The sequence below is a fragment of the Moschus berezovskii genome, chromosome 22, assembly GCF_049115385.1.
Source record: "Moschus berezovskii isolate FMDL1 chromosome 22, NW_MosBer_1.0, whole genome shotgun sequence".
NCBI lineage: Eukaryota > Metazoa > Chordata > Mammalia > Artiodactyla > Moschidae > Moschus > Moschus berezovskii.
In genome coordinates, this window is record NC_142481.1 from 62,243,075 (window position 1) to 62,266,322 (window position 23,248).

The 23,248-nt window shown below is 49.0% G+C and overlaps 1 protein-coding gene across 4 annotated transcripts in view; it reads left to right on the forward strand.

Annotated features, from left to right (window-relative positions):
- Nucleotides 1–268: 268 nt before the first annotated feature.
- Nucleotides 269–23,248, forward strand: part of PDPR (pyruvate dehydrogenase phosphatase regulatory subunit) — a 46,688-nt gene continuing 23,708 nt past the window's right edge. For 2 of the 4 annotated variants that reach the window (XM_055413147.2, XM_088830858.1), the window contains exons 1-5: nucleotides 269–641; nucleotides 17,156–17,443; nucleotides 18,452–18,585; nucleotides 22,731–22,812; nucleotides 22,904–23,067. In XM_055413147.2, coding sequence (XP_055269122.1) covers nucleotides 17,220–17,443; nucleotides 18,452–18,585; nucleotides 22,731–22,812; nucleotides 22,904–23,067 — 604 coding nt within the window. In that variant the 5' untranslated portion in view covers nucleotides 269–641; nucleotides 17,156–17,219. Of the gene's footprint in view, nucleotides 642–15,305; nucleotides 17,042–17,155; nucleotides 17,444–18,451; nucleotides 18,586–22,730; nucleotides 22,813–22,903; nucleotides 23,068–23,248 lie in introns of those variants that run through there. The other 2 variants (XM_055413150.2, XM_055413148.2) reach the window with 2 other exon arrangements.

Sequence of the window (23,248 nt, forward strand, 5' to 3'; positions counted from 1 at the left end):
TAAAAGGCAGGCCCCGAAAAGGTAGGCCTCCATTTCACCTCCATCTTGGAGGATGCGGAGGCGGGTGCCTCCCCTTCCAGGGGCGGAGCCTCGCGAGACCTAAACAAGCCCACGTGTCAGGGGCGGAGCTCTGCCACGGCGTCGCGGCGCGCGTGCGCGAGTGAGCTCACGCGCCGGCGTACCCTTGCCCGGGACCGTAAAGCGCGGAAGGTCGCGTCTCCAGCGTCCCCGGAACCTCGCGCCCTCCGCCCCGCCCCCCACCCCCACCCCCACCCCCTTCCGGCCCCCAGGACCCCCGGGACCTGCCCTCCCTGCCGCCCCGCCTCAGCCGAGGCGCCGCTGCGCACGGAGCCCGCGGCCCCCCGTGAAGTAAAGGGAGGCTCTGGTGAGGACGCCGCTTTTCTGCCGCGGTCTGGCTCCGGGGGCTCCGGCCGGCCCTGGGGAGCCGCGTCCCCGCGCTCCCCCAGCCTCTCTGCGGCTGTGACGCCTCGCAGAGCCGTGCCGAGGCCGGGACACCGGCCCTGCGGGCGGCCGTGGCCCCCGAGGCCCAGCGCGGCCGGGTGACCTCTGTCCCGGCGCCCCTCGGTCGTGCACCGCCCCGCGCCGCGCGTCAGGCTCGTCCACCCGGGTCGCCTCTGCAGGTGAAGTCGTTTTCACGCGTAGAGACGTGCGGTCCGCTTGTGCTTGACCAGCTTCACCTGCTGCAGAGTCGGCAGCGAGGTTACCTGGGAACGTCCAGGCGGGGCAGGGAGCTCTCTTCTAACGTTTGACCCTTTGGGAGTGATGTGCATGGTACTGAGGTTTGAGTGAGGCATCTTCAAGTCCGTTTTCCCCGTGCGTTGTGAGCGTGGTGTAGGGTGTGCGGGGCGAGGAGAGAGCCGGGCTCAAGGGGCGCTTTTCTAGGGCTAGGGGTTTGGATCAGGTTCTCAAAGTTCGTATCACTGGGTGCACTTGTTGAAAGATGCAGCACCCTAGACCAGCAGGAACAGAATCTCCAGAGAGGGAGCCTCTGAGTGTGTGTCTGCCTGTTTTAAAATAGTTGTCGGATGTGGGCTTTATGCTGAGGGAGGTGTGGGAAATGGTGTGCTGATCCATTTAGCATACATTAATGGACACTTCTCACCCCGGATCCCTTGTGACCAGCAGCCAATTTGTACAGGAAGCTGTGACCATGCTGAGGAACACCTCACAAGGAGCTGTCTTCTTGTTCTTATCGATGGAAGCACATCTGAGCATAACCAGAGACAGTTTTGAGCTTGTTTAGCAGAAATTACACACATGATTGGTTTTCAACCAGATGTGTTGTACTTCTTCATCTTTGACATTTTCCATTTCTTCTCTACTGATTTTATCTCCTTTGCTCTCAGGCTTTATTTGCTTTTGCTGCCAACCTACTGGAATAGACTCTATTGCCTGCCTTCGTTTCATTCTTTGCATCCACTGTAAATCCTTCTTTTATTCTCACCACTCCACTGACTCTTGAAGGTCATGATGAGCACAAGGTCAAAATCCTTTTCTTGGTCTTATCACTCTGGTCTTTTAGTATTATTTCTTTTTGAAACTGAAATGTTATGTTTCTAATGCCACCTTTGCTAACCCTTGTGGTTCTGGCCTCCTTTACAGCTATCCTTTCTTCAGTTCAGTTCAGTTCAGTCGCTCAGTCGTGTCCGACTTTCCGCGACCCCATGAATCACAGCACGCCAGGCCTGCCTGTCCATCACCAACTCCCGGAGTTCACTCAAACTCATGTCCACAGAGTCGGTGATGCCATCCAGCCATCTCATTCTCTGTCGTCCCCTTCTCCTCCCGCCCCCAACCTTTCCCAGCATCAGAGTCTTTTCCAGTGAGTCAGCTCGTCGCATGAGGTGACCAAAGTATTGCAGTTTCAGCTTTAGCATCAGTTCTTCCAAGGAACAACTCATCTTAATTTAAAGGTAGCATGGAATAATGATTCAGTGGCAGACTCTAGTGCTAAACTGACAGGCTTTCAATTCAGGCTCTGCTGCTCATCAGTATCGTAGGAGCTTGGATCAGTCATTTCAGTTCTCTGTGCTGCCGTTTCCTCAGGCATACAATAAAAATTGTAGCATCTCTTTCATGGGTGTGTGAGGATTAAATTAGCAGTATACCTAAAGCGGTGTTTAGCACATAATAATTACCTATAAGAATATTACTGTTTGGGGAAAGTTATTTCATGTTATTTGGCTATCCCCTCACATCTGGGGCCCTCGGCTTGCATATGAGTCATTGCTTAATTTTTTCCCCATCTTCTTTGTCCTCATTCATTTCATCTCATTCAAGTAGTATTTCCAAGGTGCCTATGGTGCGTGCTGAGAAAAACGCTGATTGAGTTACACCTGGTCCCTGCTCTCAGAGACTTCCATTATCACAGGTGACTGAAGGCTCCCACTTTCCGATTGCTTCTGAGGTACCATTTGCCATGTATTTCTGGCCCTGTCTGCTTTGGTCTTGGAGCAGCCATGTGAAGTAGAACTCCTAGCCCATGTTACAGGTGAGCAGCCCGAAGCACAGAAATTGAATAACTTGCTTAATGTCATACAGTTGATGAGAGGTGGGGGAGAGTCTCAAATCCAGATCTGTCTGCTTCTAAAATCTTTATTCTCAGATGGGTACCTGTTTTGCTTCCCTGATCAGCAAACAGACCGTTACAGAGTGTGGCTGGCTCTGAGCTGGGGGATGTGCAGGGTGTTTAGGGGAACATAGAGGAGTCCTGGAATGTTAGGTCCATGAATCGAGGCAAATTGGAAGTGGTCAAACAAGAGATGGCAAGAGTGAACGTAGACATTCTAGGAATCAGTGAACTAAAATGGACTGGAATGGGTGAATTTAACTCAGATGACCATTATATCTACTACTGTGGGCAGGAATTCCTTAGAAGAAATGGGGTAGCCATCATGGTCAACAAAAGAGTCCGAAATGCAGTACTTGGATGCAATTTCAGAAACGACAGAATGATCTCTGTTCGTTTCCAAGGCAAACCATTCAATATTACAGTAATCCAAGCCTATGCCCCAACCAGTAATGCTGAAGAAGGCAAAGTTGAAAGGTTCTATGAAGACCTACAAGACCTTTTAGAACTAACACCCAAAAAAGATGTCCTTTTCATTACAGGAGACTGGAATGCAAAAGTAGGAAGTCAAGAAACACCTGTAGTAACGGCAAATTTGGCCTTGGAGCATGGAATGAAGCAGGCCAAAGGCTAATAGAGTTTTGCCAAGAGAACACACTGGTCATAGCAAACACCCTCTTCCAACAACACAAGAGAAGACCCTACACATGGACATCACCAGATGGTCAACACCGAAATCAGATTGATTATATTCTTTGCAGCCAAAGATGGAGAAGCTCTATACAGTTAGCAAAAACAAGACCAGGAGCTGACTGTGGCTCAGATCATGAACTCTTTATTGCCAAATTCAGACTTAAATGGAAGAAAGTAGGGAAAACCACTAGACCATTCAGGTATGACCTAAATCAAATCCCTTATGATTATACAGTGGAAGTGAGAAATAGATTTAAGGGACTAGATCTGATAGATAGAGTGCCTGATGAACTATGGATGGAGGTTCATGATATTGTACAGGAGACAGGGACCAAGACCATCCCCATGGAAAAGAAGTGCAAAAAAGCAAAATGGCTGTCTGAGGAGGCCTTACAAATAGCTGTGAAAAGAAGAGAAGCAAAAAGCAAAGGAGAAAAGGAAAAATATAAGCATCTGAATGCAGAAATTCCAAAGAATAGCAAGGAGAGATAAGAAAGCTTTCCTCAGCGATCAGTGCAAAGAAATAGAGGAAAACAACAGAATAGGAAAAACAAGAGATCTCTTCAAGAAAATTAGAGATACCAACGGAATAGTTCATGCAAGGATGGGCTCGATAAAGGACGGAAATGGTATGGACATAACAGAGGCAGAAGATATTAAGAAGAGGTGGCAAGAATACTTGGAAGAACTGTACCAAAAAGATCTTCACGACCAAGATAATCACGATGGCGTGATCACTGACCTAGAGCCAGACATCTTGGAATGTGAAGTCAAGTGGGCCTTAGAAAGCAAGGCCTTTGGTGGGCCTTTGTTTCCCTACGAACAAAGCTAGTGGAGGTGATGGAATTCCAATTGAGCTATTTCAAATCCTAAAAGATGATGCTGTGAAAGTGCTGCACTCAATATGCCAGCAAATTTGGAAAACTCAGCAGTGGCCACAGGACTGGAAAAGGTCAGTCTTCATTCCAATCCCAAAGAAAGGCAATGCCAAAGAATGCTCAAACTACTGCACAATTGCACTTATCTCACACGTTGGTAATCATGCTCAAAATTCTCCAAGGCAGGCTTCAGCAATATGTGAACCGTGAACTTCCAGATGTTCAAGCAGGTTTTAGAAAAGGCAGAGGCACCAGAGATCAAATTGCCAACATCCGCTGGATCATGGAAAAAGCAAAAGAGTTTCAGAAAAACATCTATTTCTGCGTCATTGACTATGCCAAAGCCTTTGACTGTGTAGATCATAACAAACTGTGGAAAATTCTGAAAGAGATGGGCATACCAGACCATCTGACCTGCCTCTTGAGAAACCTGTATGCAGGTCAGGAAACAACAGTTAGAATTGGACATGGAACAACGGACTGGTTCCAAATAGGAAAAGGAGTGAGTCAAGGTTGTATATTGTCACCTTGCTTATTTAACTTACATGCAGAGTACATCATGAGGAACGCTGGGCTGGAAGAAGCACAAGCTGGAATCAAGATTGCCAGGAGAAATATCAATAACCTCAGATATGCAGATGACACCACCCTTATGGCAGAAAGTGAAGAGGAACTCAAAAGCCTCTTGGTGAAAGTGAAAGAGGAGAGTGAAAAGGTTGGCTTGAAGCTCAACATTCAGAAAACAAAGATCATGGCATCTGGTCCCATCACTTCATGGGAAATAGATGGAGAAACAGTGGAAACAGTGTCAGACTTTAGTTTTTCGGGCTCCAAAATCACTGCAGATGCTGATTGCAGCCATGAAATTAAAAGATGCTTACTCCTTGGAAGGAAAGTTATGACCAACCTGCTGCTGCTGCTCAGTCACTTCAGTCGTGTCTGACTCTGTGCGACCCCATAGGTGGCATCCCACCAGGCTCCCCTGTCCCTGGGATTCTCTAGGCAAGAACACTGGAGTGGGTTGCCATTTCCTTCTCCAGTGTGTGAAAGTGAAAAATGAAAGTGAAGTCTCTCAGTCGTGTCCGACTCTTCGCGACCCCATGAACTGCAGCCTACCAGACTTCTTCGTCCATGGGATTTTCTAGGCAAGAGTACTGGAGTGGCTTGCCATTGCCTTCTCCGATGACCAACCTAGATAGCATATTAAGAAGCTGAGATGTTACTTTGCCAACCAAGGTCCGTCTAGTCAAGGCTATGGTTTTTCCAGTGGTCATGTATGGATGTGAGAGTTGGACTGTGAAGAAAGCTGATCGCCGAAGAATTGATGCTTTTGAACTGTGGTGCTGGAGAAGACTCTTGAGAGTCCCTTGGACTGCAAGGAGATCCAACCAGTCCATTTTAAAGGAGATCAATCCTGGGTGTTCATTGGAAGGACTGATGCTGAAGCTGAAACTGCAATACTTTGGCCACCTCATGCGACGAGTTGACTCACTGGAAAAGACTCTGGTGCTTGGAGGGATTGGGGGCAGGAGGAGAAGGGGACGACAGAGAATGAGATGGCTGGATGGCATCACCGACTCGATGGAGGTGAGTTTGAGTGAACTCCGGGAGTTGGTGATGGACAGGGAGGCCTGGCGTGCTGTGATTCATTGGGTCGCAAAGAGTCGGACACGACTGAGCGACTGCACTGAGCTGAGAGGAGTCACCTAACCGACTGTTGGGAGGGTGGGGACAATCAGATGTCACACAGGCTGAGAGCTGAGGGGATTCTCTTTATTTGGGGGGGGAGGGGTGGCAGGAACTGCCAGTTAGAAGGTGGAGCTTGCCCAGATCCTGGAGTTGAAAGAGAAAGTTCATGCTGGCATGTGTGCAGAATTACAGCAGTTTAGGTTTGATGAGAGTGTGAGAGGTGAGAGAAGAGAAATGAGACCAGAGATAAGTGAGCAGACACAGAAGGGTCTTGCACTTCCTCTTAAGGAATGTGATTTTGAGGGCACCAGATAGTCATTGCAGGGGTAAGCAGGGGCACGAAATAGGGTCTTCACTTTAGAGGTGAGCTCAGGCCCCTGTGTGAAGCTTGGGGGGGGGCGTCCAGAGAACGGTGGCGCAGGTCAGAGGTGGGGAGCCCCATGGGGAACCTTCTGCAGTGAACTGAGAGAGAGGTTGGTGGTCTGTGCTCAGGACAGGGCAGAGCAGACAGAGAGAAGTGGGTCCGTTGGAGGGAAGTGTAAGCTGTAGGGTTGTCGGTTAGGCCTGGATGACTGCCTGGAGAGAGGAGGTGAGAGAAGGGGAAGCATGTGGCATGACACCCAGGACTCTCCTGAGAGGGGTCCCCCGGGGACAGAGGAAGTGGAGCGGAGTTGGAGATTGAGGAAGATGGCTTTACCTTTGAGATGTGCTCAGTCTGACCAGTGGGAGTCAAAGTGGAGGTGGCCCTTCTTCGGCTGGACCTGCAGGTCCGAGCTCAGGGATGGGTTAGGCCGTCAGTCGTGATAGGAAAGGGAATCAGTGTAGACGGGGTGGACAGGGAAAGCAGCTGGCCTCAGGGAGCCCCGAGGGACGTCCACACAGAGGGAAGGGCAGAGGAGAGGCTGGCGGTATGCAATAAGGGAGGAGGCTGCCCAGCAAACAGGGGAAGTGTGTCAGCAGGAGGGAGCCTTCAGTGCGCCGGTGGGGTGGCTCCCAGACCATGCCCTGGGAAGCAGTAGCCTTTATGTTCCTGGTGAGAGTGGTACAGTGGTCTAGTGGGGAAGAAGCCCGACCAGTTTGGTTTAGGAGAGAGTAGGAGGGGGGGAAGTGAGAAACAAAGTATGAGCAATGAATATGTACTTTACTTATTGTGTACATGTTAAGAAATTTTGCTTAAAAAGTTCCTTGACCAACCATGCCATCACCAAGGTCATAAAAGAAAGACTTAAGACACAGGTGATGGCAAACAAGTGGCCATCAGGGCTGCTCATTGCTGCAAAAATAACATTCTGGGAAAATATCATTAACTGATATTGTGAACTTTGAGTGGAGGGAAATCTTAATTTTCTTCTGTTTTTGAGTTTTTGCAGTGACCATCGTTTTATAATTTAGAATTTTAGAAATTAAACATAGCTAATTGAAGAGTGTTATGGAGTTTTAGAAACCTGTATGCAGGTCAGGAAGCAACAGTCAGAACTGTACATGGAACAACAGACTGGTTCCAAATAGGAAAAGAAGTACGTCAAGGCTGTATATTGTCACCTTGCTTATTTAACTTATATGCAGAGTACATCATGAGGAATGCTGGGCTGGAAGAAGCACAAGCTGGAATCAGGATTGCTGGGAGAAATATCAATAACCTCAGACATGCAGATGACACCACCCGTATGGCAGAAAGTGAAGAGGAACTCAAAAGCCTCTTGGTGAAAGTGAAAGAGGAGAGTGAAAAGGTTGGCTTGAAGCTCAGCATTCAGAAAACAAAGATCATGGCATCTGGTCCCATCACTTCATGGGAAATAGATGGGAAAACAGTGGAAACAGTGTCAGACTTTATTTTTTCGGGCTCCAAAATCACTGCAGATGCTTATTGCAGCCATGAAATTAAAAGATACTTACTCCTTGGAAGGAAAGTTATGACCAACCTAGATAGTATATTAAAAAGCAGAGACATTACTTTGCCAACCAAGGTCCGTCTAGTCAAGGCTATGGTTTTTCCCGTGGTCATGTATGGATGTGAGAGTTGGACTGTGAAGAAAGCTGATCGCCGAAGAATTGATGCTTTTGAACTGTGGTGCTGGAGAAGACTCTTGAGAGTCCCTTGGACTGCAAGGAGATCCAACCAGTCCATTTTAAAGGAGATCAATCCTGGGTGTTCATTGGAAGGACTGATGCTAAAGCTGAAACTGCAATACTTTGGCCACCTCATGTGACGAGTTGACTCACTGGAAAAGACTCTGAAAGGTTGGGGGCGGGAGGAGAAGGGGACGACAGAGAATGAGATGGCTGGATGGCATCACCGACTCTGTGGACATGAGTTTGAGTGAACTCTGGGAGTTGGTGATGGACAGGGAGGCCTGGTGTGCTGTGATTCATGGGGTCGCAGAGAGTTGGACACGACTGAGCGTCTGAACTGAACTGAACTGAATGGAGCTTTGCTTTTTCACTTAAATCTCGGTGGGGCAAGGGGTACTCGAGCACATTTAAATGCTGATGAGAAGGAGGGAACTGTGAAGTTATGTGAAAGAGGAGAACAGTTGATGGAGCTCAATTCAAAGGAAGGAGGCAGGAAGTGGGATCCAGGCCTCTGTGACCCTGTGAAAGAAGGCAGAAGTGGTTGCAGATGCAAAGAGGTTTACAGGAGGGGTCTCAGGGAACTAGATGAGACAGGTTATCTGCTTGATGAAGGAAGAGAGGGTGTGAGGTCAGAGGTCAGCAGAGGAGCAGAGTTACAGGTTCAGAAACCAGATGTAGGCAGAGATGTGCCTGCGGGTTAACAGGGAGCAGCCTGGAGTGAGGTAGGGGTGCCTGCTAGCTTACGCCACAGAGGAACAGGGCCTTTTTCAAGGATGACCGAGTGGTAATGGTTCAGAAGCTGGGAGGACGCCGACCGTGCCTCTTGATGGTGAGGCCCGTGGGAGAGGGCTGGCCACGTGACTGCCGCTGCCCTCGGGAGAGCCGTGTTTCCGTGGAGACAGCGGGTGGGGAGAGCATCAGTGACGGTGTCACCAGCCAGGGCTCTTGGTCTCTTTAATAGAAATTGAAAAGAGGCCAGACGAGAAATTCAGGCCTGGCTTTATTGGGGCCCCTGCTGCAGCAAAAGAGCATGAAGACAGGTAATGGTTTCCCTTGCTCACTCCCCAAGGGGGTCGGTGGTCGGGGTCTTTTTATGGGGTCAGGGTCGAAGTGAGTCCAGGCGTTGGGATTGAGGGGTACCTGAGTGGTCTGCCCACCCCTTTGGTGGTGGTGTGTGCAGGATCCATGTGCAGCACCCTGCTTTTGCTCTCCGCTCTTCACAAGTGGCAGTTGACTTCTTTGGATCTTTTTCATGTCTTGTCCATAATTTACCCCAGCTGCACATGTGTGTAGTTATTTTTAGTCCTTTATAGTGTTTTGTATTTTGTTGCTTAAGGAGATGTTTGCTCAGGTGTAAGCACTGCAGCAAAGGGTCCCAGGTTCCAGCCTGTCTCATTCCCCCTGAGGGATTCTACACCCTTTACTCTTAAGGGGTAAGAGGCCAAAGGTCTCTTCTGAAATTTCTTCCTGCTGGACAGGGGCTGCAGCCCCTAGCCTACCCTAGAGGTTAGAAGTCCCTCTCTGACTGCTCCAAAGACCTGTAGAGACCTGGGCCACCCTTTGCTGGAAGGGGTTAAGTTCTTGTGCCTCAGGAGTCTTACTTGAAACTGTTGGAGCTTAGAAGACACAAACTTACCCAGAAGGTAACAAACAAGGGCCAAAAAGAGAACAATAGCCTCCAAAGGGCCTAGGAAGGGAAGGAACCAGGAGGTCTAACTTAACTGTTGCTCAGTGTTAACTTCCACCCATGTGATTGGATTGGTTAGTTTTCTGTGATTGTGGTTTTCAGTCTGTCTGCCCTCTGATGGAGAAGGATAAGAGGCTTCACAAGGAAGCTTCCTGAAGGGAGAGACTGACTGAGGGGGAAACTGGGTCTTGTTCTGATGGGTGGGGCCATGTTCAGTAAATCTTTAATCCATTTTCTATTGATGGAGGGAGCTGTGCTCCCTCCCTGCTGTTTACCTGGACCAAACAATGGTGGGGGTAATAAAGGTAATCTTCAAAAGATCCCCATGCATGTACTGCTGCACTCAATGCCCCCACCCCTGCAGCAGGCCAACACCAGCCCACGCCTCTGCCGGGGATTCCTGGACACTTAAAGGCAGGTCTGGGTCAGTCTCTTGTGGGGTCACTGCTCTTTTTCCTGGGTCCTGGTGCACACAGTGCAAAGGCATAGAGGAAAACAACAGAATAGGAAAGAGTAGAGGTCTCTTCAAGAAAATTAGAGATACCAAGGGAACATTTCATGCAAAGATGGGCTCAATAAAGGACAGAAATGGTGTGGCCCTAACAGAAGCAGAAGACATTAAAAAGAGGTGGCAAAAATAAACAGAAGAACTGTACAAAAAAGATCTTCACGACCCAGATAACCACGATGAATTCACCTAGAGCCAGACACCCTGGAAGGTGAAGTCAAGTGGACCTTAGGAAACATCATTACGAACAAAGCTAGTGGAGGTGATGGAATTCCAGTTGAGCTATTTCAAATCCTGAAAGATGATGCTGTGAAAGTACTGCACTCAATATGCCAGCAAATTTGGAAAACTCAGCAGTGGCCACAGGACTGGAAAATGTCAGTGTTCATTCCAATCCCAAAGAAGTTCAGTAGCTCAGTCATGTCCGACCCTTTGCGACCCCATGGACTGCAGCACGCCAGGCCTCCCTGTCCAACACCAACTCCCAGAGTTTACTCAAACTCTTGTCCATTGAGTCGCTGATGCCATCCAACCATCTCATCCTCTGTCTTCCCCTTCTCCTCTCGCCTTCAATCCCAGAGAAAGGCAATGCCCAAGAATGCTCAAACTACCACACAATTGCACTCATCTCACACTCTACCAAAGTCATGCTCAAAATTCTCCAAGCTAGTCTTCAACAATACATGAACCGTGAACTTCCAGATGTTCAAACTGGTTTTAGAAAAGGCAGAGAGAAGAAACAGAGATCAAATTGCCAACATCCGTTGGATCATTGAAAAAGCAAGAGTATTCCAGAAAAACATCCGTTTTATTGATTACGCCAAAGCCTTTGACTGTATGGATCACGATAAACTGTGGAAAATTCTGAAAGAGATGGGAATACCAGACCACCTGACCTACCTCTTGAGAAATCTGTATTCAGGTCAGGAAGCAACAGTTAGAACTGGACATGGAACAACCGACTGGTTCCAAATAGGAAAAGGAGTACGTCAAGGCTATATATTGTCACCCTGCTTATTTAACTTATATGCAGAGTACATCATGAGAAATGCTGGGCTGGATGAAGTACAAGCTGGAATCAAGATTGCCGGGAGAAATATCAGTAACCTCAGATATGCAGATGACACCACCCTTATGGCATAAAGTGAAGAACTGAAGAGCCTGTTGAAGAAAGTGAAAGAGGAGAGTGAAAAAATTGGCTTAAAGCTCAACATTCAGAAAACTAAGATCATGGCATCCAGTCCCATCACTTCATGGCAAATAGATGGGGAAACAGTGACAGACTTTATTTTGGGGGGCTCCAAAATCACTGCAGATGGTGACTGCAACCATGAAATTAAAAGATGCTTACTCCTTGGAAAGAAAGTTATGACCAACCTAGACAACGTATTATAAGCAGAAACATCACTTGGCCAGCAAAGGTCCATCTAGTCAAGGCTGTGGTTTTTCCAGTAGTCATGCATGGATGTGAGAGTTGGACTATAAAGAAAGCTGAGCGCCGAAAAATTGATGCTTTTGAACTATGGTGTTGGAGAAGACTCTTGAGAGTCCCTTGGACTGCAAGGGGATCCAACCAGTCCATCCTAAAGGAGATCAGTCCTGGGTGTTCATTGGAAGGACTGATGTTGAAGCTCCAATACTTTGACCACCTGATGTGAAGAGCTGACTCATTTGAAAAGACCCTGATGCTGGGAAAGATTGAAGGTGGGAGGAGAAGGGGATGACAGAGGATGAGATGGTTGGATGGCATGACTGACTCAGTGGACCTGAGTTTGGCTAAACTCCGGGAGTTAGGGATGAACAGGGAAGCCTGACGTGCTGTGGTTCGTGGTGTTGCAAAGAGTTGGACACGACTGAGCGCCTGAACTGAACTTCCACCCATGCTATCACATTCATTCAAGTGCAGCCAGAAGTATTAGTTATCTCACAAATTCCACCTCGTTCTGCCAGGAGGTGATCGAGAGCCAGACTGTTGTCAAGAACTACATTAGCCAAAGAAACGAGAGGACTTGTCTAATCTGTGCCATCATATAAGCAACTGATGAGATTTCTCAGTGTTGCTTTAGGTAAAACCTCCCCTTGAAGCTGCAGATCCGATGGCCAGCCCTGCCCCCACTGGGATCATTCCTAGTGCTCTCTGGGTCCAGTGTGAGCTGGAGTGGCCCTGTTACAGATAAAAATCCCACTCACCTTGTAGTCCTTACACTATGTGTTCCTTTAAAGTGAACTTTTATCAGTGCATTTATAGTCTGTATCCTGACTGGAAAAGCACAGGGCCTGGCCAGAGTTCCGTAACATATGATGCTTTGGGTGTCTGCAGAGGAAGGGATGCAGATCTGAATGTCCATCTCACAGTTGTTAAGAGGAGACATTCTTGAAGGACATAACTGTTGTTATAACTTAAAACAATAAGGGGACAACAGACCGTTACGTTGATAACGAAGCAGGTAAAGCTCGACAACATTGTGAACAAAATGTTCATGTAAGATCCTGCTGAGTGCAATAGCAAGAATGGCTATAAACAATCCAACCCACTGCATCATTTAACTTGTCTGTCGATGCTGTCTTTTCTTTTTTAATATATGATTGAATTTGCTTATTTTTTTTTAATTTGCGTATTGTTAATTGAAGAATAATTGTCTTTCCAATCTTGTGTTGGTTTCTGCTGAACCTCAGCATGATTCAGCCATAGGCATACCCGTGTCCCCTCTGTCATTTGTTTATGTGAGTGTGTTGCACTCCCAGCTGCTGCATAGGGGATCTTCAGATCTTCACTGTCATGTGGGATCTTAGTTCCCCAACCGGGGATCGAACCACGCCTCCTGCACTGCAAGGTGGATTGTTAACCACTGGGCCAGCAGGGAAGTCCCAATGCTGCCTGTCTTTTCAACAGGTATCTCAGCTCTTCCACTGGCTTTACAGGCGGTTGTTCTGTTGTGACCTGTGGGGTTTCTGGAGGTAAAAGCTTTAGGCTGGACAAATGTACCCAGCTAAGATATCCCTTGCTCTTGACAGCAGTGGGAGTGGTTCAGATTACTTTATAGGGGCCTCTCCATATTGGCATTAGTTGGTCTTCAGAGAACCTTTCTTTTCAGGGTTTGGGGTTTTTTTTGTAATTTTTATTTGTTTACTTTTGGCTACACTGGGTCTTCGTTGCATTGGGCGGGCTTTCTCTAGTTGGAGCTGGCAAAGGCTGTCTTGGTTTCGGTGCGTGAGCTTCTCACTGCCATGGCTTCTCTTGTTGAGGAATACAGGCTCTAGGCACACGGGCTCAGTACTCGTGGCTTGTGGACTCAGAGCTTGGGCTCGGTAGTGTGACACATGGGCTTAGTTGCTCTGCAGCATGTGAAATCTTCCCGGACTAGGGATTCAACCTGTGTCCCCTGCGCTGGCAGGCAGATTCTTTCTTTTTTTCCATTTTTTATTTTATTAGTTTTGGCAGGCGGATTCTTAACCACTAGACCACTAGGGAAGCCCTGGTCATTTCATTTTTTAAGTGATTAAAATTTTTTAAATTTTCTTTTTATTGGAGTATAGTTAAATTACAATCCTGTGTTAGTTTAAAGTGTACAGAAAGTGGATCTGATATATAAATCTCCGTTCCTTTTCAGATTCTTCTCCCAAATAGGTTCTACAGAATATTGAGTAGAGTTTCCTGTGCTATATGTTCGGTCCTCATTAGCTTTATGTAATAGTGTGTGTATGTGAATCCCAGTCTCCTAATTTATCCCTCCACCCCACAGTCCCCCTTTAGTAACCATAAATTTGATTTCTAGATTTGTGAGTGTGTGTTTTGTAAAAAGCTCACTTGTGTGATTTTAATTTTCTTTTTTATTAGTTGTGTTTATTTTGGCTGTGCTGGGTCTTCACTGCTGTGCAGACTTTGCTCTGGTTGCAGTGAGCAGGGGCTGCTCTCTAGTTGGGGTGCTCAGGATGCTCGCTTCAGTGGCCTCTCTCGGTGCGGAGCTCGAGCTCTGGGGCGCTTTGGTTCAGTACTTGCGGCGCCTGGGCTCGCGCACACAAGCTCAGTAGTTGTGGTGCCCGGGCTTAGTTGCTCTGAGGCATCAGGGATCTTCCTGGATCTGGGATTGAATCCTTGTCTCCTGTATTAGTGGGAGGGCCTAAGTCACTAAGGAAAGCGCTGTGTCACTTTAAAAATTAAGTTCCGCATATAAGTGATCGCCCACGGCGTTTGTCTTTCTCTGACTGGCCTCACTCTGTACGGTCATCTCCAGGTCTGTCCATGTTGCTGCAGGTGGCATTGTCTTGCTCCTTTTAATGGCTGAGTACTGGTCCATTGTATGTGTACTGTTGTACGCATCCGTTGTGTATGCAGCGTATGTCTGCATTGTCTTTATCCACTCCTCTGTCAGTGGGCATTTAGCTTACTTCCATGTCTTGGCTGTTGTAGATAGAGCTTCAAGGAACATTGGAGTGCATGTATCTTTGTGAATTACAGTTTTCTCTGGATATATGTCCAGTAGTGGGATTGCTGGATCATATGGTAATCCTGTATTTAGTTTTTTAAGGTATCTCCGTGTTGTTTTCCAGAGTGGTGGTACCAATTTGCACTCCCACCAGCAGTGTAAGAGGGCTCCCTTTTTCTCCACACTTCTGGCATTTGCTGTCTGTAGGTTTTCTGATGATGATCCTTCTGACCGGTGAAAGGTGATATCTCACTGTAGTTTTTATTTGAATTTCTCTAGTGATTAGTGATGTTGAGCATCTTTTCATGTGTGTTTTGGCCATCTATCTGTCTTCTTTGGAGAATGGGTGAGGTTTTAAGGGAGAGAAATGAAGGATTGGAACTGGGCAGAGAATGGGTCCTGTGGCGATGGGCTTACAGCAGGACTAACTGTGTGGACAATTTTCCATCTTCAGGCAGAGTCTGACAGGGACCTGAGGCACGATGGGACACAAGGCCGGGATGGTTGGTCCCCGGCTACCTGGGATTTCTCTTGGGACACAGTCTGTGCCTGCCTTGGTCACAGATCCAAGAGTCCCCTGACAGACAATACCTGGGCCTTGGATGGTTCGGGCTGATGGCGGCGCACGGGTGCTGGGGCTGTCGTGGAGGAGGTGGGGGTTTGCTCACCACGTGCCGCCCAGAAGTCTGCTCGGCACCCCGCTTCTTCCTGTGCTTCCGCGACTCTGGAGTCTGCCAGCAGGTGTGTCTGCAGTTTCTTGAAGCTTGACGAGTTCTCTGTTTTGCTGTTGGGTTAATTCTGTTAACACCCTGCCTTGGTCATATGCAGCCTGTGGTACTGGACCAAGTAGCAGAGTCTCCTTGGTCAGTTCCTGACACTGCCTGGGGTTCACCGATGCTGCAGCCTCCAAGGCCAGGTCACTCGGTGTCAAAGTGGGTTCTGGGACTCGTTAATCAAGAAGTTCGGGCATGGCTTTCTTGCAAGTTGCGCTGAGACATGAGAGCGAAAGCCAGTAGCAGGTGCCCTTGGTGGCTCCTGCGGAGGAGAGCAGGCCGCTCCCTGAATGGGCGAGGCTGGGGCGATTGGCGCAGGGAACAGGGGCAGGCAGGTGGGCTGCCCACCCGCTCGGTGCTGCCGTGAAAGGGGTCCAGTTCCTGCTTCTGCTCCGGGCACCTCAGAGACGGCAGTCTCAGGCTTGGGGACCAGCTGCTTCATGTTTCCTGGCGCTGCCTGCTGGGTCTCCGGCTGTTGACTCTGTGGAACCTCCCACTGTGCTCACAGACACCCTCTCAGCCTCCGCCACGTCTGGTCCTTCTCACACGGTTGTTTAACCCTCAGACTTGGCCCTCCTCCTTATCTCTCCACTTTTCCCAGTTTAGCATCAGTTGTTGGTAAATAAGTTCTGTCATCTGTTTCCCAAATGATCCAGTCATTTCTGTGACTCCGCTGCCCCATCCTCATCAGAGCCAGCCTGGCGTTTCCCTGAGAAGTGCGACAGTTTCCTGGCTCAACTCTGCTTTCCCCGTCCTCTGGGAGCATTCCGTGGAGCCAGCCTCATCCTGGAGAAACGGAGCAGGTCGCGCCATCCCCCCACTCTAGTGTTTTCCTTTGCACTTAGATTAAGCCCTGCTGCTCGTGGGGATCCTGGAGCCCCCGCGTGGTTGGTCTCTGCCCCTCCAGCGCAGCCTCTGATGGGGATCCTCGAGCCCCCACGTGGTTGGTCTCTGCCCCTCCAGCGCAGCCTCTGATGGGGATCCTCGAGCCCCCACGTGGTTGGTCTCTGCCCCTCCAGCGCAGCCTCTCTTGGGGATCCTGGAGCCGCCGCGTGGTTGGTCTCTGCCCTTCCAGCGTGGCCTCTCTTGGGGATCTGGAGCCTCCGCGTGGTTGGTCTCTGCTCCTCCAGCGTGGCCTCTCTTGGGGATCCTCAGGTGACCCCGCGTGGTTGGTCTCTGCCCCTCCAGCACGGCCTCTCTTGGGGATCCTGGCGCCCCCGCGTGGTTGGTCTCTGCCCCTCCAGCGCGGCCTCTCTTGGGGATCCTGGCGCCCCCGCGTGGTTGGTCTCTGCCCCTCCAGCACGGCCTCTGGTGGGGATCCTGGCGCCCCCGCGTGGTTGGTCTCTGCCCCTCCAGCGCGGCCTCTCTTGGGGATCCTGGCGCCCCCGCGTGGTTGGTCTCTGCCCCTCCAGCGCGGCCTCTCTTGGGGATCCTCAGGTGACCCCCTCCCCCGTGCTGAGCACACACCGTGTGCTCTTTGGTGCTGACTCCTCAAGCTCCGTCTCTCCAGGCCTCGCACACTCTGGTTCTTCGTCATCCAGGTCTTCTCAAATGTCTCCTCTGACCACCGTATTTTGAGGGTGCCCCCAGTGACCCTGCCTTGTTAGCTGTTACTTACTTTGTTTATGGGCTGCTTGTCTGTCTGTCTCATATGTAAGTTGTGTAAAGGCAGGGACCTGGTTTGTCTGCACCGCTGTTACACCTCGCAGCAGTCTGGTGTTCGGTAAGTCCTGAAACGTTTGCTGAGTGAACAGTTTCCGCCCTGGGTTTCAGCCCTGTCTCGTTAGTCCTGTGCTGTGAGGACAGTGGAGTGACGCGCTTGGTTTCCTCTGTCTAGTGTGAATTCCTGGGATCTGCTGCGTGGCTGAGTGAGAGCACGGCCCCCGCTGCTGACAGACGTGATGCTGCACCGGTTGCTGGCGATGGTCCGAGGACCGGGACGCTGCGGAGGATGGCAGAAGGGCTGCTCGGCCAGAGGCAGCGCGTCAGCGGCCGCGGCGCCACCCGTGGTCCTGCCCGCCCGGGCACAGGTGGTTGTCTGCGGTGGTGGAATCATGGGCACGTCTGTGGCCTATCACCTCTCCAAGATGGGCTGGAAGGATGTCGTCCTTCTGGAGCAGGGCAGGTGGGGATCCCGCTGGCCGTGGTTGGGCTCTGCTGCTCTGGGCTCCCTCACCTCTGCCGTCTCAGTGGTGCTCACCCACCGATACCTGACCTCAGTGTCCCTGAGTAGCATGAGCAGGTTACAGAAAGGAAACCTTCAGGACTTGGTTTTGCGATGCCTGATATTCCTGGTCTCTGGTTTTCAGAGATTGGGATGTAACAAGTAGATAAAGGATGTATTTATTTCTGGTTTAAAGTACATCTTGTTCTCTGTGTTGTATTAATTCAGTAATAAATACAGTGACTCGGGTGCGTCTTCTTTGAGCTGAAATGAAAGCTTTAGCTGTACAGAGCAATTGCAATAGTAGTGCAGAGTTACCGTGTCACTCACATCCACGTTCATCTGTTATCAGCGTCTGTAAGGATTAATGTTGCAGTTAATGAGCCAGTATTGATGCATTCTTTTAAACTAAAGTTGATGCTTTATTTCCCCTAGTGTCCTTTTTCTGTTCCAGGCTTTTGTTCCCTGCCACAAATTGGACTTCATTCTAAATTCTGAATAGGTGACACGTTTACGTAGTTCAAAACTGAAAATATATAGAAGAGTACATAGGGAAAAGTCTCCTTCTGCTCCTTAACCTCTAACTACAAGTTTCCTTCACTGGAAGTGAGTTAAGTTCCTTAGGTACCGTTCCAGATAATCCTCTCCATATGTAATCAAATAAGTGTTGGTAGGTGTGTATGCGGGTATCTGGAGATTCATTTAGTTTTGTCATACAAGTGACAGCGCACCCTAAATAGTTTTCCTCACCTGGCTCTTTTCATTAGAGTTGCTCCATTAGGATTGGTCCATGAAAGTGTTTTTTTTTTTTAATGTTGCATAGGTGAAATTCCAAACTTTTAAATCACTCTTATGTTGATAGACAGTGAGGTTGATTCCATCTTTGGCTGTTGCAGCAGTGGTGTGGTGAGGAGCCTTGAACTTACTGTTTCACTGACATATGCGTCTCCCTAACAATCTGTCCTGCAGGTTGGCTGCTGGCTCTACGAGGTTCTGTGCTGGCATCCTAAGCACCGCCAGGCACTTGGCCATCGAGCAAAAGATGGCTGATTATTCAAACAAACTCTACCATCAGTTAGAGCAAGAAACGGGGATCCAAACAGGTAAGCAGGTGGTCTAGACCTTTACTCAGTGCTCTGGTGCTGCAGCAAGGTGGCCTGTTGATCTGGTAATTCAGACTTGAGTTTCAGTCCAGGCTCTGCCACTTGTCCGGCTCTGACCTGGGGCAAGTCTCTTAGCTTGTTGCACTGTCTTCACTTGCCTTATCTGTAGATTGAGGGTCTTCAGTCAGTACCCTAGCTCTTTTTCAGAGAAGGCAATGGCACCCCACTCCAGTACTCTTACCTGGAAAATCCCATGGACGGAGGGGCCTGGTAGGCTGCAGTCCGTGGGGTCGCAAAGAGTCGGACACGACTGAGCGACTTCACTTTCACTTTTCACTTTCATGCATTGGAGAAGGAAATGGCAACCCACTCCAGTGTTCTTGCCTGGAGAATCCCAGGGACGGGGGAACCCGGTGGGCTGCCGTCTATAGGGTCGCATGGAGTCGGACACGACTGAAGTGACTTAGCAGCAGCAGCAGCAGCTCCTTTTCAGATTCTGTTATTCTTATGAAGTGAAAATCTTCCTGGTCCATTTCCTATATATTCCACTCACCAACGTATAATAAGTGGCAACACTTGGCGCCTCAAGTTCAGGTATTTGGTGGTTAAATCATGGCTGGACCCACCCAAATATGATCCTTAAGGGTGTTCTAACTATAAAGCACATACATGTGTCTCTCCTTACCTGTGTAATTAGGGGAGTAAGGACACAGACCATAAGCCACTTATTGAGTGAGTAAGAGCCCCAAGAGCAGGAAGATGGATCTAAGACCATGATCCATATGGCAGCAAGGCAGGAAGGGAGTCTAGTCCTTTGTTTTAAGGTGACGAGTTAGCAAGAAGCCCAGAGTCAAAGCTAGTTTCATTGCTGATGAAGCAGTTTGGTGGCCACAGAACTGTTAGGGGATGGTGAGGCCCGTGCTGATGACGGGACAAGTCCTGTGTGAGGGATACTTTTTTGCAGACCTTGTGTCATTCAGATCACAGATACATCAAGATTAATGCTGACCCAGGATAGTCGCTTTTATTTTTGCCAACTGAAGTATAACCTTATTTGTAAATTGTAACTTAAGACTGATTTTCTAGTAACTTAAACATGGTAGACCTAACTGTATTTCAGTCTTTTTTGGATGGATTTAATTTAATTCTTGAATCAGGCATTAACCAGGTCAGGGTCAGAAGAGGGTCCACTCCAGGCCCAGAGGGGGCACTGCTGACCAAGGGGGCCCTTGGTTCAGTGACTCATGCTTTGATGTGTCTGGCACTCCTCAGCTATTAGAGTCCAGAGGGATGGGGGCTGCAAGCTTCTTTTCTGGAGGATAACTGAGTCTAGTCTTTGTTCTGGGTCACCGTCCGAAACCCCTGTTGGGCCCGATCTCTCCCTGGTGCCTGTGGGGCAGTGAGGAGGTCAGGCAGCCGAGAGCAAGGGCGCCCTCCTCGGTGTGTCACCCCCAGTGCAGTGCACCAGTGCCACAGTGAGACACGACGTGGGGCTTCCCTGATGGAGGAGTCTGCTGTCCGGCAGGATGGACGGGTGTGCACTCCTGTGACCGCGGTTGTTCAGCGGACTGCTTTGAGACATTAAATGACATCTGTACAGCCTAGTTTGTTTTGTTTTGGGTTTTTTCTTTTTGGCCTAGGAGCATGTAGGATCTTAGTTTTCCAACCAGGGGTCAGACTTTCCCCCGCCAACCTGCAGTGGAAATGCAGAGATTTAACAACCACTGGACCACCAGGGAAGTCCCAAAACCTAGATTTAATGGTACCATATAATAGGCTAATCTTCTGAAAATAGTTCATTCACTTGAGGTGTATGCTAACTGCATTCAACTCAGCAGTTACTGGGTCACTTCAAGAGTCCTCATTATACAAAATTAGTTTCTGCCGTGCTTCTTTTGTACCTGATAGAATTTTTGTCAGGTGACCAAATGTGATAATCTAAAAGTTTTCATAGTCTTCTGAAAGTATTTCATGTATTTGACCTTATAATAAGGATGGGTCATTCTTTTACAGTTGAAAAACCTAGATGCAGGTAGATTAAGCCACTTTATCAAGTTGATAACCAAGTTTTTAAACTATTTTGTGGGTTATAAGGAAATTTTAGAAAGTTTTAAATATATGTAAAAAATTATTATGATAAATGTGAATAATACAGAAATATAAAAAGAAAAAGTCAACCTCCCCACTGAATACCCACCAAAAGGTTACCACTCCGTGGTTTGTTCCTGTGTACTTTTTTAAACCAAAATGAGATTGTATTAAGCATATCTGCACCTTGTTTTTTCCACTTAATATCTTGCACAAAAGTATGCATGCATAAAATTGATGAAGTCCATACACAGGAGTATCAAGTAGCTATAAAATGGATGAGGAAGATGTCTATGAACTGCTATGAAATGATCTCTGTGATACACTGTTAAATGAGAAAACCCCGATGTTAAAAGCTATATAAAATGTACTGCTTTTGTATAAGAACTAAGAAGCATTAAGAAAATATCCATTATTTTGCAAATAAATATAGAAAGGATAAATCAGAAAGTACTGAGGTTGACTGGGCTTCCCTGGAGGTTCTGCAGTAAAGAATCTGCCGTCCAATGCAGGATACCAGAGTTCAATCCCTGGGTCAGGAAGATCCCCTGGAGAAGGAAATGGCAACCCACTCCAGTATTCTTGCCTGGGAAATCCCATGGACAGAGGAGATCCTGGAGGGCTGTAGTCCATGGAGTTACGAAAGAGTCAGACATGACAAAGCAACTAAACAAAAACAGCTGAGGGTGGTTACCTCCAGAGTAATTGGGAAACAAGGTGCATGGTGGGGAAGTGCAGGATAGTTGATATTTCTGGCTTGATTCTGTGTAGTGTTGACTTTTAGAATGATTTGAACATTCTCCATACTCAAATATTAAAAAAAAGCTATCAGAATGGGAGAGAACCAACAGTGGAATACTAGCAGAAATAACATAGTTGCATTTCAGATGAAAAACAGCTTTATTATGGGGGAGAAAAGAACAAACTCAGAGACTTCTGACCATAGTGTTTAACTCTACCTTCAGTTGAAGACAAACGGAACTGTGAACGTTGACCTGTACTTAGCAAGTTATTTTTCACAGGGGTATGAACATTTTTGCTTTCTGTGTATCCTGCTGCTGCTGCTGCTGCTTACTCACTGCAGTCGTGTCTGACTCTGTGTGACCCCATCGATGGCCTCCTACCAGGCTCCCCCGTCCCTGGGATTCTCCAGGCAAGAACACTGGAGTGGGTTGCCATTTCCTTCTCCAATGCATGAAAGTGAAAAGTGAAAGTGCAGTCGCTCAGTCATGTCCGACTCTTAGCGACCTCATGGACTGAAAGTACCAGGCTCCTCCGTACATGGGATTTTCCAGGCAAGAGTACTGGAGTGGAGTGCCATTGCCTTCTCCATCTGTGTATCCTAGGACAGAGCAAAGGAATAAATATGATGAGGATATGTCTAATACTTACAAAAAACAGACTCTGAAATGATCATGACTGTATTTCCATTTTAAAAAGACACCTGACAGATTCAAGCTTTTCTTCATGAGGACTGATAAGACATTGCACTCTGGGAGGACTGTCATTGACTCAGGTGTCCTAGTGGTCACATCCGGTATGTTGACTGCAAACAGCAGGAATCGCCCGGGGCTAAGCTGGGCACCAGGGAGCTTCTGGAAGGCCACTGGGGCCTGTGGAGTGGGAGGCGGCTGCCAGCTGGAAGCAGGGTGGAGCTGGGTTGTGAGGACCCAGGCCCTCAGCTGGAAGGGGAGTGGGCTGGCCAGGACGCTCCTGAGATGAGAGGAGGGACCTCCGCCTTCTCTCCTGGCTCAAGCCCCAGTGTTCCAGGAGGTCAGACCGGCTGAGCGTCGGTCACAGGCCTGCAGCTGCACTGAGTGCGGCCATCACCACGGTTCTGTGCCCACCAAGGACCAGAGGAGAAAGGGCCTGGTTACCTAAAGGGGTGAAGGCCGGGGGGTCACAGTTGCTTCCCTCGCAGAGCTGTGAGCTGAGCCTGTCTGCGTGGTGGCAGTCCAGGACTCCTCGCGGGCCGTCCGCCTGACAGGCTGGTGGGCTCCCACTGTGCCCCCGCAGGTGGCCCGGTCTGTCTGAGTTTGGGCTGCGTTTCCTTCCAGGTTACACTAGGACGGGCTCCATCTTTCTGGCCCAAACTCAGGACCGGCTCGTCTCCCTGAAGCGCATCACCTCGAGGCTGAAGTACGTATGAGGCTGAGCCCGTCCCGACTCCCTGCCAGCTGACCTCTGCGGAGGCCGGGGAATGTCATCGTGCCCCTGTGTTCTGTGCCAGTGTCATAGGCATCCCCTGCGAGGTCGTCTCCCCCAAGAAGGTGGCCGAGCTGCACCCTCTGCTCAACGTGCACGACCTGGTGGGGGCCATGCACGTCCCCGAGGACGCGGTGGTGTCCTCCGCCGATGTGGCGCTTGCCCTGGCCAGTGCTGCCTCCCAGAACGGTGAGTGGGCGCGGGGTGAGGAAAGACGGGTGGTCTCAGGAGAGCGGCTCACTGGCGGCAGGGGCTCCAGCCAGTCTCTGCGGTGGAACTCCGCTGAGTTTTTGTCTCGGTGCAGTACCTGTCAGCACAGTTTCCCTCAGGGCCACGTTTTTCTTGTTAAGTATCCTAGGCACTGCCCTCG